General features: G+C 39.1%; 1 protein-coding gene across 1 annotated transcript; it reads left to right on the forward strand.

Moving 5' to 3' along the window:
- LOC109232017 lies at positions 14,418-17,190 on the forward strand. The gene is made up of 2 exons (XM_019397645.1): positions 14,418-14,808; positions 16,848-17,190. The coding sequence occupies exons 1-2, from the start codon at positions 14,497-14,499 to the stop codon at positions 16,956-16,958; spliced, it is 423 nt and encodes a 140-aa protein (XP_019253190.1). The 5' UTR covers positions 14,418-14,496; the 3' UTR covers positions 16,959-17,190.

The raw sequence follows: 17,893 nt of genomic DNA on the forward strand, positions 1-17,893 counted from the left end.
TTCTTTCCCGAATTAATTTTATATTTGATGGACAACATCTCTTAAAATTGATTAAAAACTAATATCTAAATATTAAAAAAGTAATACAAGATATTCTTAAAAATATACTTCACAATTCTCAAGTGTTTAATTCTAATACAAATGTTTTGAAGAAAAGCGGTCATTACCGTTCCTAATGCTTTAAAAACTTAGAATCCTGATAGTCATACAATTTAAATAAGGAAAAAATTTATAGAAGTAAAATCTTAATTAATTTTAAAAATTCTAAATATTAGGAGTTTTTACATAGTTCAAATAATGAAGGATTTAATAAATAAAATTTAGTTGATTTTAAAGTACTATATATTAGGAAAATAATTAAATACAATTACAATTTTGTCCAATGTGAAATTCATTTTTAAAGGGTAAAAAAGGCGAACGACATTTCGTTAAGGGCTTTCGTGCTTTTAATATAGTATAGATTAAAACAGGTTTTAAATAAGTAAAAATCTGATTAAAACTGGAGAAAATTGTCACAAACTTGATACNGTGTAGGGAGAATCATTAACATTCGCAAACATAGAGAGTTAGCCTCACATACCTTAACTTCCTGCTCTTGAGCGTAATACAACATTTGCCAACCCTTTCAACTTTAATCTATATCAATACAAGTCAAAGGGATTCCATATTAGCAATAATATTCATGTTTTGGTTACTTAGGCATCTTCTCAAACACTTGGTGGCATAAAGCTTCATAGTCCTTATTAATGGTGTCTCTACACCCAATAACCCATTCTCTTGCTCCTAGATAAATTCTAAAGTCTCAAATGGTTATAACCAACATTATTCTTTATCACCTATAAGGTAAACAACACCCTTACCCAATAATCAACAATCAACAACCCAAACCTATAACCGTTCATGCTTTTCTATCAAACCCATCAACTCATATATCATGAACTAAAGTCTATAATCATTAATTCAATGATAGAATCAATTAGAGGGTGAAGACATTACCTTTTTGAAGTTCAAACCCTTTGAATTCGAGTTCTAGGCTTCCATCTCTCAACAATGATGTCCCAATCGAATATCTAATGATATGGAGGGTTTACCCATGTTAATAAGGTGTTGGGGAATTAAAATAAACTTATAATCACTATTAGAACTTACCTTGGATGGTGGAGGGACCCTTAAGGAGTTAGGTTTTTGAGAGCTTTACTTTCTAGAGCAAGTTTTTATGTTTTGGGGCAGTGGGGGACGAAATAGGGCTAAAAAAATGACTTCCCAAGTTGGCCACCGCGTCCCAGTAGGCCTGACCGCGGTCCCGACCACGGTAAATCGCTGGAGCACTGCCTCACGACCGCGGTCGCGGTCAAACGCGGCCGAACGGGCATAACTTTTTGCACAGATCCGTTTGGGATGCACAATATATCGTTGGAAAGCTATTTTAACGGCCTACAACTTTCATGCTTTGAGTTTTCCCAAATTTGTTACACGTTCTCACTAAATCTTGATAGAAGACGGACCTTCTGCAAATGTTAGTCGATTTTGTCGAATCTTATGCACCTCACTCTCCGTCTTGATTCTAAAACAACTATTTTTACCATACTCATCCCGCTAGGACTTCATATGTCTAAAATATCAAATTAATACCCATTTAATATGTCCACACCTAGTCCGAATGTACGGGATATTACATTATCTCCCCCTTGGGATCATTCGTCCTCGAATGATTGTCCTGACTGTAACTTTCGCTAACTCCGAACCTTAAACAGATCTGGTGGAAACATGAACTTTCATTAACACTTGCATACTAAACATAATGAATACATGATTACCGAACTGTTGAGATACTGAACTGAATGACTACTGCATTGACTGAATACTGGTAGGATACATGAATACTGAACTAACATGGATATCTGAATATTGAACTGGCACGAATAATTGAGTATTGAACTAACATCAATATCTGATTACTAAGTTGGCATGAATATCTAAGTATTGGACTGACATGAGTATCTGAGTACTGAACTGACATGAGTATCTGAGTACTGAACTGACATGAGTATTTGAGTACTGGAAACTTGAATGTTATAACATGACATGTGAAATACTGGTTGTACCACCGCTAATTCTGGTGGCAGCTACAACTCATAAACTAATTGACCGATCCTTCACAAGATTCTATATGGCCCAATATAGCAGGGACTATGCTTCCCCTTCTTCCCAACTTTGAACCAACTAATTGGCGATCTACACCTTCGTCCATACACAGTCTCGCGTGGTGCCATCTTGATACTAGAATGGTAGGTGTTATTATTAGAAAACTCAATGAGAGGTATGTGATCATCCCAATTACTTTTAAAAATCAAGGTTATCCTCAAGTGTTTGAATAATGCGCTCTGCCTGTCCATCTTTCTGAGGATGGAAAACTTGTACCTAATCCTTTCTGAAATGACTTCTGAAAGTTCATTTTAAACTTAGCACCACAGTCCGAAATGACGGACCACGGAGTCCCATGCAATCAGACGATTTCCTGAATGTACAACTTGGTATAATCTTCTACTGAATCTGTGGTTTTTACTGGCAAGAAGTGTGTTAACTTGGTAAGTCTATTTACAATCATCCAATCAAATCATGCTTTTAAAATGAGCAAGATAATCCTATCATAAATTTCATATTACCATCTCCACTCAAAATATGTGTATTCTGTAATAAAACACTAGGCTTTCTGCTGCCCAACTTTCACTTGCTAAAATTTCGGACAATTTGGCCACAAGGTCTATGACGTTCTTTCTCATGTTGGTCCACCAATAAACCTCCTTAAGACCATGATACATATTTGTGGTACCTGAGTAAATAGAATACTGAAATTCTAGGCTTCTAGCATGATCTTCCCTCTTTAAGTTCATCTATGTCTGGAACACACAATCTGTCGTGGTATCTCAAAGTACTATCATCTCCCCCTTATTCAAAAGCCATCATCTTATACTTGTGAATCTCCTCTTTCAACTGTAACACGTAGGCATCATCAAATTATTTCTCCTTCTCTACGGCTACTGACGGGGAACAAGTTATATTCTAGACAACAACTCTACTATCTTTGGAGTACGCAAATTGAACTCCTAGATGGGCCAAGCGGTGAATTTCTTTCACCAGAGTTTTCTTATCTACCTCAATGATGAGTTATACTTCCTACACTTGATTATCTTCTTAAGCATTTTCTGAAAACACTTATAGAATTGTTGTGAGCTAAGTCTATACTCCGAAGATTAGAGTCTCATGCGATGGCACTACCCTCGTATACATAACTGGGCATGATTTTTATAGCTTTTCTGTGACCACTTTATCATCAATAACTAAGCTTGGTGATCATTCTAACCACTTTGTGTTTCTTACACAAGCTAGACATCATCCCTGTGGTAACTATACAATTTTCCCTCATTACCGAACTGATTTTCTTTTTCATATCCCATGCTAACTATTCGGGTTTCAAATCTCTAACTGGACTTACTGAAAATTTACACATCACCCCTTACACCAAAGGTCTTATACTTGTGGATCCTTCTCTTTTTGTTGGGATCCAAATAACTTTCCTTGTTTTCTGCAATTCTTTGCACTCTACGTGAATGATGACTCATCTTCCAACTTACTTCTGAGAAATCTTTATTACTAGGAAAACTAAATTATTCACTTAACGGAGAGCTAATGTATTCACAACTATCATGTACAATCTTAATAATTTAACTCTGCTCACACTGTCAATCCTGGAGAAACCACATTACGATAATTCCTAAAGGCTATTCTTCTATAGTTTGTGCTCTCACTGCTAGTAATTTTTTCCCACTGCCACTGTACTTCGAGTTTAACTTAAACTCTTTGGGTTCTAACATACGTTCGACATTTCAAACTGTCATCCACTCACTAGAGTTAACCTGGCTAAGTGAATCAAATTGTACCTCTACTAGCTCCGCTGAAAGTGCTAATTCACTGTATCAACTCAAAACTTACTTACTATTTTTTACTAACCACCTGCTACCATCATGGTTTCTTGCTCTGCTTTGAATAACTAAGGTGAAGCATAAGGTTATTCTAACTTCCCTCACCATCCGGCCATGTTCTACGGTCGCATACTATCCCTTTTTTTCCTTCTAAACTATATGCATGGATCACACTTAGGGAATTCATCTGCCTTAAATGAAAGTGGAATATCTAACCCCAAACTTTCTATACAATACTAAATCATATCATACTATAAACATCCCGAGTAATCATTTAGTCACATAACCTAAGGGGGAACTGCCATATATTTTATCTTACATCAATAGCTACTTCTTATAGTAGCTTACTAACGTGGTACTTCTAGTTCTGATTTGAATAAATCTAAACACTTAAAATCATTCTCTGAAATTCACTATTGGCTGATCTGGTTGTCATTGCATACATCATATCTTCTTGTCATTTACATAAGTTGTACGAAAGCACATCTTTGGTAATAACAAACGTTTCTGACTCCTAGGTATTTTACCCTTAGGCTCTTTTCTGTCCAAAACTATAGTGACCAATGTTAGGGTCTGACATCTGAGCTATCATCATCCAACTTGTGGCTCCATTTCCAAAATTTAAAAGAAATTGTTCAATGAGATAAAACACATACGATGCCAATACACAAACTTATCCTTCAGAGTATACCATCATCTGATAAATCACTTCCTGCGCCCTCCGGTGAGTCTTGGTCTTAATTCGGACCTAAAATATGCGAAGATTTCGCTATGATCACTGTTACTTACATTTTCTTTTAGCACCCATAGGCATCATTGTATACTCACCAGTCACCAGGATTTTAATACACTGAAAATTAGATATTTGGTAAACATATAACTAAATACTGGCGTACTGAATAACCATAAATTTGCTAACTGAAAGACTGTATAACCGGTAACTTAGGTAAACTGATAACCATAAGACATGATAATTGCTTTTGTACTTTATGATAAGGTTATGCTCTAATCTGTACTACTATCCATTGTATCTCACTTTTAACATCCTCTCAAGTCTCATATTTACAAACCTATACTCCATAATTATACCCCAATGGGCAATTATCCTCTCTAGGACCTTAGGTTTTTCATGCGCATCGCTTGGGCATCCAATACGTTTGGAATTCGATAGGAAGAGAAGGTTTATTGCTCTAAGCTTCATGGCGCGATCTAGAGTAGAAAGAAATGAGACAATCCTGGATGTCTTGGTAGTTAACCATTTATATGAGCGGCCGGCACACACATATAAAGGAAACTCCACTAGACACGGCTTCATAGACTCCCTTGGACTCTTGAACCTAGTGCTCTGATACCAAGCTTTGTCACGCCCCGAACCTGGGCCTGGATGTAACACGGCACTCGGTGCCTGACTACATGTGACCGAGAAACCAACTGGCTGGCTGAATCAACATGTGGTATCATAACATACTGAATGCGGAAGATAAACTAACACATGCTGATATACTGAAAGTCTAGATGATATAAATCAAAGTGCGGAAATACTAATACAATTCTGAAACATATTTGTCGCCAACATAGCTTAATATGAAAAGCCTGTGACTCAGTCTAACTGTTACTCTAGTCTATGAAGCCTCTAATGAAGCACTGAAAATACTGACTGTCTGAAAATACTGAAGACTGTAAGGTAATGATAATGCCCCGAAAGAACTGGGGATCACCAAAAAGTTGGTACGAGAATCCTAGCGCTCTGAATCGTCAACCTGTAAATCATTACCTGCATCGTGAGATGCAGGCCCCGGGCAAAAGGGACGTTAGTATATTTGAATTGCAACTGGTATGTAAAGCAACTAAAAGAAAGAATTATAAATGCTAAAACTGAAACTGAGCTGATAACCGACAATTTATAATTGATACTGAAATGATAACTATTGAAACAGAAACTGAAACGATAACTGATAGCTGATAACTGATACTGAAATGATAAATGAACCGATAACTAATAATTGATAACTGAAATGATAACTGATAGCTGAACTGATAACTGATAACTGGTAACTGAAATGATAACTAATAACTGAACTGAACAAAGGAAGTAAGGATATGAATACTCCCTCTTCTAAATGATGAACAATCTGTTTATCTAAATATTAAACTGCGGCCTCAGGCCCAATATATATGTGCACAAACTGCGGCCTCAGGCCCAAGTATACGTATACATAACTGCGACCTCAGGTCCAAAATGCATAAAGCATAAACTGCGGCCTCAGGCCCAAAAATGCATAAAGCATAAACTGCGGCCTCAGGCCCAAAGATGCAGAAAGCATAAACTGCGGCCTCAGGCCCAAATACAGATGTTCAACATTCAGGAACTGAGAATCATACTGCAATACATGATAGTGAAATACTGAATCACACTGAGTTGCATGATACCGGAATACTGGATCACACTGAGTTACATGATACTGGAATACTGGATCACACTAAGTTACATAATACTGGAATACTAAATGGGACTAGAATGAGACATGTATTCTTGAACTGGTTATAAACACTGAAACTTCAACTGTTTATGACATGCTGAGTAAGTTATACTGAGACTTAGGGATATCAAACCCACGTCTATATTGAATACGAACTGAGCTCACAAGGTTCAGAATGAAAGTCATGAACGAGTTATGAAGCTAGAGAATAGAAGTTCTACAACTATTCAAGGAACTAGGCTTAACTATATTTCTAAGGCAATTGATACGTCGTAAAAGAAACGTAGTGTAGGGAGAATCATTAACATTCGCAAACATAGAGAGTTAGCCTCACATACCTTAACTTCCTGCTCTTGAGCGTAATACAACATTTGCCAACCCTTTCAACTTTAATCTATATCAATACAAGTCAAAGGGATTCCATATTAGCAATAATATTCATGTTTTGGTTACTTAGGCATCTCCTCAAACACTTGGTGGCATAAAGCTTCATATTCCTTATTAATGGTGTCTCTACACCCAATAACCCATTCTCTTGCTCCTAGATAAATTCTAAAGTCTCAAATGGTTATAACCAACATTATTCTTTATCACCTATAAGGTAAACAACACCCTTAACCAATAATCAACAATCAACAATCCAAACCTATAACCGTTCATGCTTTTCTATCAAACCCATCAACTCATATCTCATGAACTAGAGTCTATAATTATTAATTCAATGATAGAATCAATTAGAGGGTGAAGACATTACTTTTTTGAAGTTCAACCCCTTTGAATTCGAGTTCTAGGCTTCCTTCTCTCAACAATGATGTCCCAATCGAACATCTAATGATATGGAGGGTTTACCCATGTTAATAAGGTGTTGGGGAATTAAAATAAAATTAGAATCACCATTAGAACTTACCTTGGATGGTGGAGGGACCCTTAAGGAGTTAGGTTTATGAGAGCTTTACTTTCTAGATCAAGTTTTTATGTTTTGGGGCTGTGGGGGACGAAATAGGGCTAAAAAAATGACTTCCCAAGTTGGCCACCGTGTCCCAGTAAGACTGACCGTGGTCCTGACCGCGGTAAATCGCTGGAGCACTGCCTCACGACCGTGGTCGCGGTCAAACGCGGCCGAACGCGGTGGTTACGCACTATTCTGTAAAATGGACATAACTTTTTGCACAGAATTCCGTTTGGGCTCCACAATATATCTTTGGAAAGATATTTTAACGGCCTACAACTTTCATGCTTTGTGTTTTCCCAAATTCGTTACACATTCTCACTAAACCCTGCTGGAATACGGACCTTCTGCAAACTTAGTCGATTTTGTCGAATCTTATGCACCTCACTCTCCGTCTTGATTCCAAAACAACTATTTTTACCCATACATCCCGCTAGGACTTCATATGTCTAAAATATCAAATTAATATCCATTTAATATGTCCACACCTAGTCCGAATGTACGGGATGTTACAGCCCCCCTTTATATAATAGGGGAGTCCTAAATAAGGTACATTTCCATTTTTAGTAGGGAATCTTATTGGACAGCAGTCTAACCGCTGAATACAAATCCATTCCGGAATTGACACCGTGATCTTAGGGCCGCTGCGGGAATCTCGCTCTTTCTGCTATAAAACCATAATGGTATTATCTCGAAGTTGGTCATATTCGACCTCGGTGTTCATCGAACACTTCGATCTTCAAGTCTTATACTCCGCCATCGGGCTCGAGCCGGGTCCATTTTGAACTTAGGCTCGAAGTGATTCTTTGAGCCTACGAAATCGGGCATACCTGATTTCGACCGTATATAGATAATCCCCGCGTTTCTTAGAGTAAAATGATAAGAAATGATTTGATCCTCGATCCTTCGATGCCTCGATCATGATGTCAATTCTGTGATGTCAGCGACAGAAGTGATTGAAGGGTCGTGTCCGCATAGTTCCCAAGGCCATTAATTAAAGGCGGCTGATGGTCGGCCATTAGCTTCCTCAAACCGTTGAAGCGGCCACTATAAATAGGTCAATTTCTCAATCTTTACAATCTTTATAAACCTTTTCCCAAATCTTTACAAGCTTCTCCATTTTCTTTGAGTCCATCTTTCTCTTCAATTTGTGCTTGTCACGACGTCAATTTCTTCTCCTTTCTTGAATTCCGCAACAGTGATGGCTAAGACATCTAAAACTGTCCCTCAGAAAGAAAAAGCCTCCCCAACATTGCGGTCGGCCGGCGGTAGAACGCCGGTGGAACCTCGTATCGAGGAGTGCGTTCCTGGGCCATGCGAGCTATCTTCCGATTTCAAAGTCGATAGGCATGCATCACTTCCAGGCCGATGTGAGCCCATGTCCCGATACATATGCTCGATATCTGAAGACGATCTCGAACATGTGAAATAGGATTGCAATTGGGAGAATAAAGAGGTGGTGATTCCTCCCCCTGATGAGGATATCACTACCCATGTGAAAGGGTACTTAAGTGTGTATACTTATTCTTTCATACTGTGTCCCGTAGACCCGGTCATACTCGATTTCTGTCATCAATATCGGGTGACCCTTGGCCAGATCTACCCCTCTTTTTGGCGCATTGTCATTTTGCTCAGGTATTTTTCGAGCAAGGTCAAAGGGATGTCTTTTACCCTCGACCATCTGATCAGGTTATACAGTCCTCACCTTTATCGAGGTGGGTTGATAAAGCTCCAACATCGGTCCACGAAAGCGCTGTTCTCGAGCATTGATAAGGACAAGAACCGAGGATGGATGGGCCAGTTTGTCCGAATCAAGACCTCTAACCTAATTCCTGCCAAAAGAATGCCATTCCCCGAGGAATGGAACATGAAACGTAAGTACAACTCCATCGATGATGCTCAGTATTTTGATTTCTTTACTCTTCTTTGATCTAATTTCTTTTTGATGGTGCAGTTTCCCCTAGGTTTCCTGGGGCGATTCCGGACCTCGCAGGTTGGGTTCGACAACTGGCCTCCACTTTTTCACATGCCGAGCGTTGTTGGCGCGATTTGGCTAGGGGTCGGTGGGAAGCTAAAAACCACGGTGAGTTCCTTTGTTCACATGTTGATGCTTTTCTGTAAAATGCTTACTTTCCCCTTACATAGGCCTCAGAGACAATGTTGTTATGAGGCCGCCTCTGCCCGGCGAAGAGGAGATCCCGAAGCCAACCAAAGAGAAGAAGAGGAAAAGGTCCTCGCCTCCATGTACCCCGAAACCCAGGAAAAATAGGGCTCTAAAGCCTAGGTCCGACCTTGCAGCCCTGTCTGCTGACGCGGTACAACAATTTCGGGAGGACGAGGAAGAAGGAGAGGACGCTGACTGCTTGCTAGTAGCTTGGAAGTGGGGAAGCACTGAAGCTTCAAAGGCCGCTGTACCGGCGGTGGTTGATGTGGTTCAATCTCGAACCGAAGAAATCTCGAAGGGGAGCTCGAGCAGATTCCCCGAGCCGTCGAGTGATAAAAGCGCACCTCGTCGTGAAGAATGCCTGGCGGGTAAGCCTGAATGGCCTAATTTCAAGGCCCCTCAAAGAGAAGAGAATGTCCCAAGTGACTCACTTGGGATAATTAATATAGATGAATCGCCGCCTGGCCCTATGTTCTCCGAAGGGCAGTTCCGAGATGCCCGGGCTATAAAGATTCCCGACATGGGGACGACCCACGAAGGGAATGATATTTTCCAGGGATGCTTCGCAGGGGTCGAAGATGGTCCCGAACTGGATGCTTCGTTCATTTTTGACGAGGCCCAGCGGCTTCTTAAACAAGTAAGTTTCTGCCTCCATAATTATGCTTGTGTTTTATTCTCGTTTTTCCAAGTTTAACTTTTTTTCCTTTGTGTGAAGGCTATGACGCTCCATCGAGAAGCATTTTCCAAATCTCGAGCCGAGCTTGCCCGATGCGAGGCCGAACTCAAAAAGCTCGTGGAAGAGAGGGATGGCCTCAAACTCCTCTACGTTCAAAAAGAGGAGGAGATCAGGGACCTCCGAGCCGAACTGACGAGGGCTCATCGAGAACAGACTGAGCTCATTGAGCAGGTAATGTAACTTTTTGGGAGTTTGTTATGTGTTCATTTGACTTAGCGATTAACATTTCGACTTTGTAGGCCCAGCAGAAGGGCGAGCTGGTGGTGCAGCTTCGAGAGGGGGTCAAGACGAAAGAGGCCAAGACCCTGGCGTGGAAACAACATGTAGATCGTCTCGCCTTGGAGAAAGACACGGTTCGGGCCCATTTGACTTCGGTCGAATGACAACTTCAAAATGTGAAGGGGGAAAGCTCGGCCCGGAGCCAGAAGATTGAGGAGCTCGAAGCTAAGTCAGCCGCCGAACTTGCGTAGGCTAAATCTGAGGCAGAGGCGTTTGTGGCCTCTTATCGAGCTGACGCCGAGGCTGCCAACATCTCGGGCATAAGAGATCTCTATTGCTGCTGAAGTCAAATTGTCATGTGATGTCGATCATGCCAGGCGGCAATCCCGAAAAGAGACTCTCAAAGCGACTCTTCGAGCCTACGAAATCGGGCATACCTGACTTCGACCGTATACACTTAGCAAGGACGTGATTAAAATCCTCAGATCACAATGTCTAGAATGAAAACTTTAGTATCTGCAGATTGGTTTACCCATCTGTATTTGAAAAATTAAACTTGGTATATGAAACCAGAGAAGCAATAATAATAGGTAAAGAAGATAGAGGGGAGGGTTCAAGTTCTTGTTGAGTGAAAAATAATCACATGGCCATTTTACATAATATGTTCAAAATTTAAAATAAAATTAGTATATACTATCTTTTCCCGATTTTGAGTACCTTATATTGAGATTCCAATGTATACATAGTGGGGGGAGAGTATATTCTTATCATTGAGGAACCAAAAATACAAATACTCGAGATGTTATGACTATGTTTGAAAAACAAGGCAACATTAATTAATAATGTTAAAAATGTAGATTCCCATATATATATATATATATATATATATATATATATATATATATATATATATATTAATTTCCCATAAATAAATCGAAGTAGAAGATTCAACGAATATAAAGAAGAGAAAATCGAACAATATAAACAATTATAGTTCAATATTAACCAGCCACGCCTCTTGATTATTAGAAGCCTAATCTATATGTTCTTAATTAGTGAGATTCGTTTTATAGGCATAAGTATTATATAAAAATATGAAGGGAGTATGTTCCAAGTTATTATATTGGAGTAACCATCAAGAAAGGTAAAGGCAAAAAAAAAAACATATTCCTCTGCCAATAGCAATAATATTAATTATAGACGGTATTTGCTTTGATTTTTTAAAACTTCTCGTAAGTTTTTCCTTTTTGGTTTAAGTTTTGTGCAAGGTATAAAGTGACAAAGTGTGTTAGACCATCAGGTAAATTAAATGATTAGCACGTAACTTATATAACATAAACTTAGGAAGAAAATATTAAATGTAGAGTCCTAATTGTACTCTAACCAAATTAGTGACTATTTCCTTTAATAAGGTAAAACAAATTCTATCTTTTCCTATTTTCTCTGTGATTGCTCTGTAAGCGAATTTCAATTTTTCCTGCTCCTTTTTGGTTAAGAACTTAAGATGCATCCAAAGTTGCAGATACCATAGAAACAGCATTATATGCTTCAATTACATTTTAAAGGAGAGAGGCATATATGGGGGTAGAATAACAGGCAAATAAAGTATTTTAATTTTAGAAGAAAAAAAAAAGGAAAAAGTAACTAAGGAATCGGGCAATAAAAAGAAGAAACTTGAAAGATATCTCATGTCAATTTTACATGATGGTATTAAAAAGTTGAATATTATCTATGTATAAAACTTAAACTATTTATCTTTTACTTTTAGTGAAGATAATTTGCAAGGACATTCCTTTCTAGATCGTGTTATCAAATGCGAAAGAGCACTAATAACACGTGAGTTTTAATGACTAAAGAACAACAACAACAACAAACTCAGTATGTTCCACCAGGTGGGGTTTGGGCATACCTAAGGCTCAGGAAGGGTATTAAGAAGAAGAGGAAAGCAAGAATGGGAGAAAGAGAGAAGAGGAAAGGAAAAGGGAGAGATAAAGGATAAGTAGTACCAAATAATAGCAACAGAGAATACAATACCTGAGGCGAACAAAACCACAAAACGTAATAAAAATCTAAGAATATGAAGGGACATGCGTGCTACTAAGACTATCGGTGAGCAACTAAAAACTACCCACTAACCTTCTACCTTAATCCTCGACCTCCACACCCTCCTATCAAGGGTCATGTCCTCAGTGAGCTGAAGCAGTGCCATGTCCTGTCTAATCACCTCTCCCCGGTACTTCTTAGGCCTACCTCGACCTCTTCTCAAACTCGTCATGGACAACCTCTCACGCCTCCGAACAGGAGCATCAATGCTTTTTCTCAACATGTCCGAACCATCTCATCCTCGACTCCCGCATCTTTCCCTCCAAGGACGCTACTCCCACTCTGTCTCGGATAACTTCATTCTTGATCTTATCTCTCCTATTACACCCACACATCCATCTCAACATCCTCATCTCTGCTACTTTCATCTTCTGCACGTGGGAGTTCTTGACGGGCCAACACTCCGCCCTATACAGCATAGCTGGTCGAACCACCACTCTATAAAACTTACCTTTAAGTCTTGGCGGCACATTCTTATCACATAAAACACCGGAAGCGAGCCTCCACTTCACCCAACCCGCTCCGATAGGATGTGCGACATCTACGTGAATCTCCCTGTTACCTTGGATAATAGACCCGAGATACTTAAAACTCGCTTTCTTGGGGATAACTTGAGCATCAAGCTTTACCTCTACGTCTGCTTCATGGGTCCCATCACAGAATTTGCACTCCAAGTACTCTGTTTTGGTTCTACTCAATTTGAAACCTTTAGACTCCAAGGTCTGTCTCCAAACCTCCAACCTCGCGTTAACTCCGCTTTGCGTCTCGTCAATCAACACTATATCATCAACAAATAGCATGCACCAAGGCACATCCCCTTGGATGTGTCGCGACAATACATCCATCGTTAAGGCAAATAAAAGTTAAGAGCCGATCCCTGGTGCAACCCCATCACCACAGGGAAATGCTCCGAGTCACCACCCACAGTCCTCACCCGAGTCTTAGCATCATCATACATATCCTTAATCACCCTAATGTACGCTACCGGAACGCCGCTAGCCTCCAAACACCTCCACAGGACCTCCCTCAGGACTTTATCGTACGCTTTCTTAAGGTCAATAAACACCATATGCAAGTCCTCTTCCTCTCCCTCTACTGCTCCACTAATCTCCTTACCAGATGAACCGCCCCGTAGTCGAACGCCCCCGCATGAATCCAAACTGATTCTCGAAAATAGACACGCACCGCCTCACCCTGGCCTCCACCACCTCTCCCAAATCTTCATAGTGTGACTCAACAGCTTTACCCCTATAATTATTGCAATTTTGGATATCACCCTTGTTCTTGTAAAGCGGAACCATCGTCCAAAGTAATATATAATTATAAACATAATAATAAATACATGGACAAAAACTATAAAAAAAAGAAGGTAAAATAAACTGAATATGTTAAGATAAATTGAATATGTCAGGATAAATTGAATAAGAAAAGTATACTTAGAGCCTTATGACGACACACAAGCTCTTGTTAATCGAGGCGAGGCGCTCAGAATATTTTGTAACTCTACAAGAGCTAATATTTTATCTCCTAAACGGTCTTTTGTTAAAATAAAGATTACATAAAATCAAGAATAAATTAATATTAAATCCAATGGGCATTTACTAGATGTTTTTAAAGAAGATTTTATATATATAAAATTATGTTAATCAATATATAATTATGTATATGGCTAGAAAAAACAAACATTGAATATGACGGGCTATTTGTGTAAAGAAATATCCAGGTCCATACCCGTTACCCGTTTGTTCCACAAAAATCCCGTAATTTCTCGTTGGTTGCCCTTGATAGTTGATAGTACTAGTAGGAGTAGGATATACTGTTGTAACCAACGCAATTCCTAAAGTCAAAACTCCAAATTGGCTATGGCGGAAACCACAACAACAATCTCCACTGACTCAATTCCGAACCCAGATGCCGGAAAAGATGACAAACCCAACAAAAACCCTATTTTCTCATTGCTCTGCAGTTTCCTTCAGCTCTTCAAACCGCCACTACCCAATAAGAAGAAGATAGAACCCACTGCTACTACTTCAGAGGCCAAACCAACTCAAGTTTCAGGTGAAGAGGAAAAGCAAAACCCTGCTGTAGTGAAGTTTCCACGTCAGGAGTTGCCTTCTTTGAAGCTCGAATCAGAAGGGGCTGAACCCGATACTAACCCCATCGTTTTGTGGCAGGTATTCCAAAAATGTTTAGCACCATTTGGTTTCTATACAACTTGCTAGAATTTAATCAAATTATTTTGTAAACCCTATCTAGTTCGGAGAAACTGTTGTTTTGCATGTATGAGCTTTGGATGTTTGACTTATGTAATGGCTGGGCTACAAATGAGTGTAATTAACACTGTAAGAATAATATGCAAAAGCAGGTCTCGATAAAGTGGTATGTAGAATTCGTGTATAGTTAAGGTCAACTATAGTTGTAAATGTTTCGAACAACAACTTTTTTTTTGGGGTTAAATGAACACTGTTGTAAGGAAGGATGAATAGCGCCCAAGGGTGTGGCCTAATGGCCGATGAAGTGGGTGCAAACGTTTGAGACCAGAGTTCAACTCCCAACAAAGACAAAACACACTATGTGACATTTGTCTAAGCCTTGGTGGCAGAGTTACTCGGTATATGTGATGGCAGAGGCACAAGCTACTAGGTGGAATGCTGGCTTTATTACCACTGTTATAAAAAATAAAAAATAGAAGGTAGGATGAATAATGATATAAGGTAAATAGTTCATTTTCCCTTTTTTCTTCTTCGTATAGTTGAAAGAGATTGAAGGGGAGCCTTGGAGCAACGTAAAGTTGTTTCCGTGTGACCTATAGGTCACGGGCTCGAGCCACGAGAACAACCACTGATGCGCGGGATGCCTTGTGCACTGGGCTGTCCTTTTGCAAGGTTGAAAGAGGCTGATCGGGCATTTTAAGTCAATAGGAGTAGAGTACCATTGCCAACGTTACTTCTTTTGTGACAATTGACATGGTCTTAGAATAGATATATATTATTATTAAGTCTTTCAACTGTATATTCGAAATTTGAATCTGAAGGAAGTGGTACTCCCGCACCATCTACCCATAAGGTACATCTGCCCATGTACCTGGCTAGCTTACCTTTATGAGCAGAGTCATTTGTACTGTGGATGGAATTTTTGGCCTTCGCCGGGAATTTAGGTGGAGATATTGGCATTCTTTGCTCACCGGAAAATCCTTGTGTAACTGAAACTACAATTTGATTCTTTACCTTGTTCTGGGTATTCCACTCTTTGTGCTTTGAGTCTGTTATTGAATATGTTCAAATGTCTGAGCAGACGAACTCGTGCATATGTAATACCATGCCTTCTATGGAGCTTTTGCTACTAGCGCCTCACCTATTTTGTTTTGGTTTTGAGGATATCATACCAAAGAAAATCTGTGGTAAGATGAACTTTTTAAAAGCTTATGTAGTGGCATTCCATGCTATTTAATCAGGTATGATGATTATTTTCCATGATACTCTGCTTTCACTTCTCAGTTATGGAGAATGTTATGAGACACCTCTTCTCACAAAACCAACAGCTTTGATTTGGTACTAGCACTGGCCTATGTAACATTGTTTTTTAAGAGATTGTGTCAAAGAGAAAGCTTTGAAGACAAAATATGAATTCCTATAATCAGACTAGCCTTCATAATTTGAGACCTGTTAGGAAATATTTATTGTATTAGGAAATATTTATTGTATATTATGTTTACAGTAGTAGCAGTTTATATTCTCCACCGTTAAGCACCTTTTTTTTTGTGTGGATAAAGCTTCACAGTTAAGTACCTTTTAAGTGCAGTGTACATTCTCTAGACTAGAAAGAAAGAGAACATTGTAATCGCTGAGGTCCATAAGTACCTCAACTGAGTAATTTGCTACTTTTCATTGATTTCATTGAAAAATAAAAAGGAAGGTAGTGCTGATATATGATATAGAACACTAACTATATAATAAAGAAAGAGGTAAATAAATCTGAACCACTGTGAATAGTAAGACTGCTGTGAACCATACATGGGAATAATAGTAAGACTATTGTGAACTGTATGTTATATGTTCCAAAACATTGCTGTATAAATTTGAAAGAGGTGATAATCATGTATTCAACAAGTAAAATGTTGTGCCCCTACACATCTCAAGATTTTGCTTCTTTTTTGATCTGCTGCCTTTTCTTATTCTCCTGCCTGAATTTTCTGCACTATATCTGAACTCAGGTTTATGCTATCGGCGGGTTCTTTATTTTAAGATGGGCTTGGACAAGATGGAATGAACGTCGTGGAAATGGGAGGCCATCCAATGACGAACCTCCTCCCAGTCAAGACTAGACCTTGACACTTGTGTTGCCACAAGTTAGACGGGAGAAAGCGAAGAGTGATACTTGTGGAGATAGGTTTATGTGAGCCTTGTAAAGTATCTTAGTCACAGTTGTGGTTTTATAATATTAACTGTAAAAACCTGAATCAAGCTACATCAATGTTCTGGTCCGCATTTTATGCAACCTGTGTTGGCTATTTTTGTTAATTCTTCAATTGCTAAAGTGAGTCCAGGATTTGCTGATGAGTAGTTGTAAGCTCGTATATCCATTCAGCTTGATAAGTGTTTCTTATGAAAAAAAATAGTGCTCTTGAGCACATGATATTGGGAGAGCGGAAGGCTTACTCTTATCATCTTGTTGATGGTAAGTGGCTCAGATTGCAGCTCGAGTAACAAAATTCGAATATCTTGAGGTTAATTTATTAATTGCCTTCAAATACATGAGATGAGTTGATGAACTCAAAATGCATTACAAAATTTAAACTGCTATACCGCACTAGTGTGAATTCGATGATACAAATCGCTTGACAATCTGACTTTCCTCATATTATGTTTGACTTACATTCAGTAATATACCAACAACAAAAAAACGTCCCTAAGTCTGTTCACAGATAGCCAGGAAATGAGACTGAAAGATCCATTTTCATTTATGACCTTTGCTTTCACCATATAATAAGGAAAAAGACCGAGCTACAAGCTCAAAAGAACATTTTGCAACAAGAGAAGACAAATTGTGTTCCTCCTCAAGACTATGGAAAAAGGCAAGAAAGAGTTGGGGTTGAAGCTAGGGCGAGACCATCTGACATATCTACGTCTAGGACCCAAAGACAGCCTCCAACATAGCAATGTCAAAGTTCCACAAGATTTATCTCCTGAACCACAGAATCAATGAGAAAATATTACAGTTCATCCGGTGTTGCGACTTGCGACCTGTACACTTGTCGTC

Source organism: Nicotiana attenuata, chromosome 9 (genome assembly GCF_001879085.1).
Source record: "Nicotiana attenuata strain UT chromosome 9, NIATTr2, whole genome shotgun sequence".
NCBI classification, from domain to species: domain Eukaryota; kingdom Viridiplantae; phylum Streptophyta; class Magnoliopsida; order Solanales; family Solanaceae; genus Nicotiana; species Nicotiana attenuata.

Bases quoted from the DNA above. Each gene is read 5' to 3' on its own strand.
- LOC109232017 (XM_019397645.1), top strand. From the start codon at position 14,497: ATGGCGGAAACCACAACAACAATCTCCACTGACTCAATTCCGAACCCA. The intron at 14,809-16,847 runs GTATTCCAAAAA...ATCTGAACTCAG, and splicing joins ACCCCATCGTTTTGTGGCAG to GTTTATGCTATCGGCGGGTT.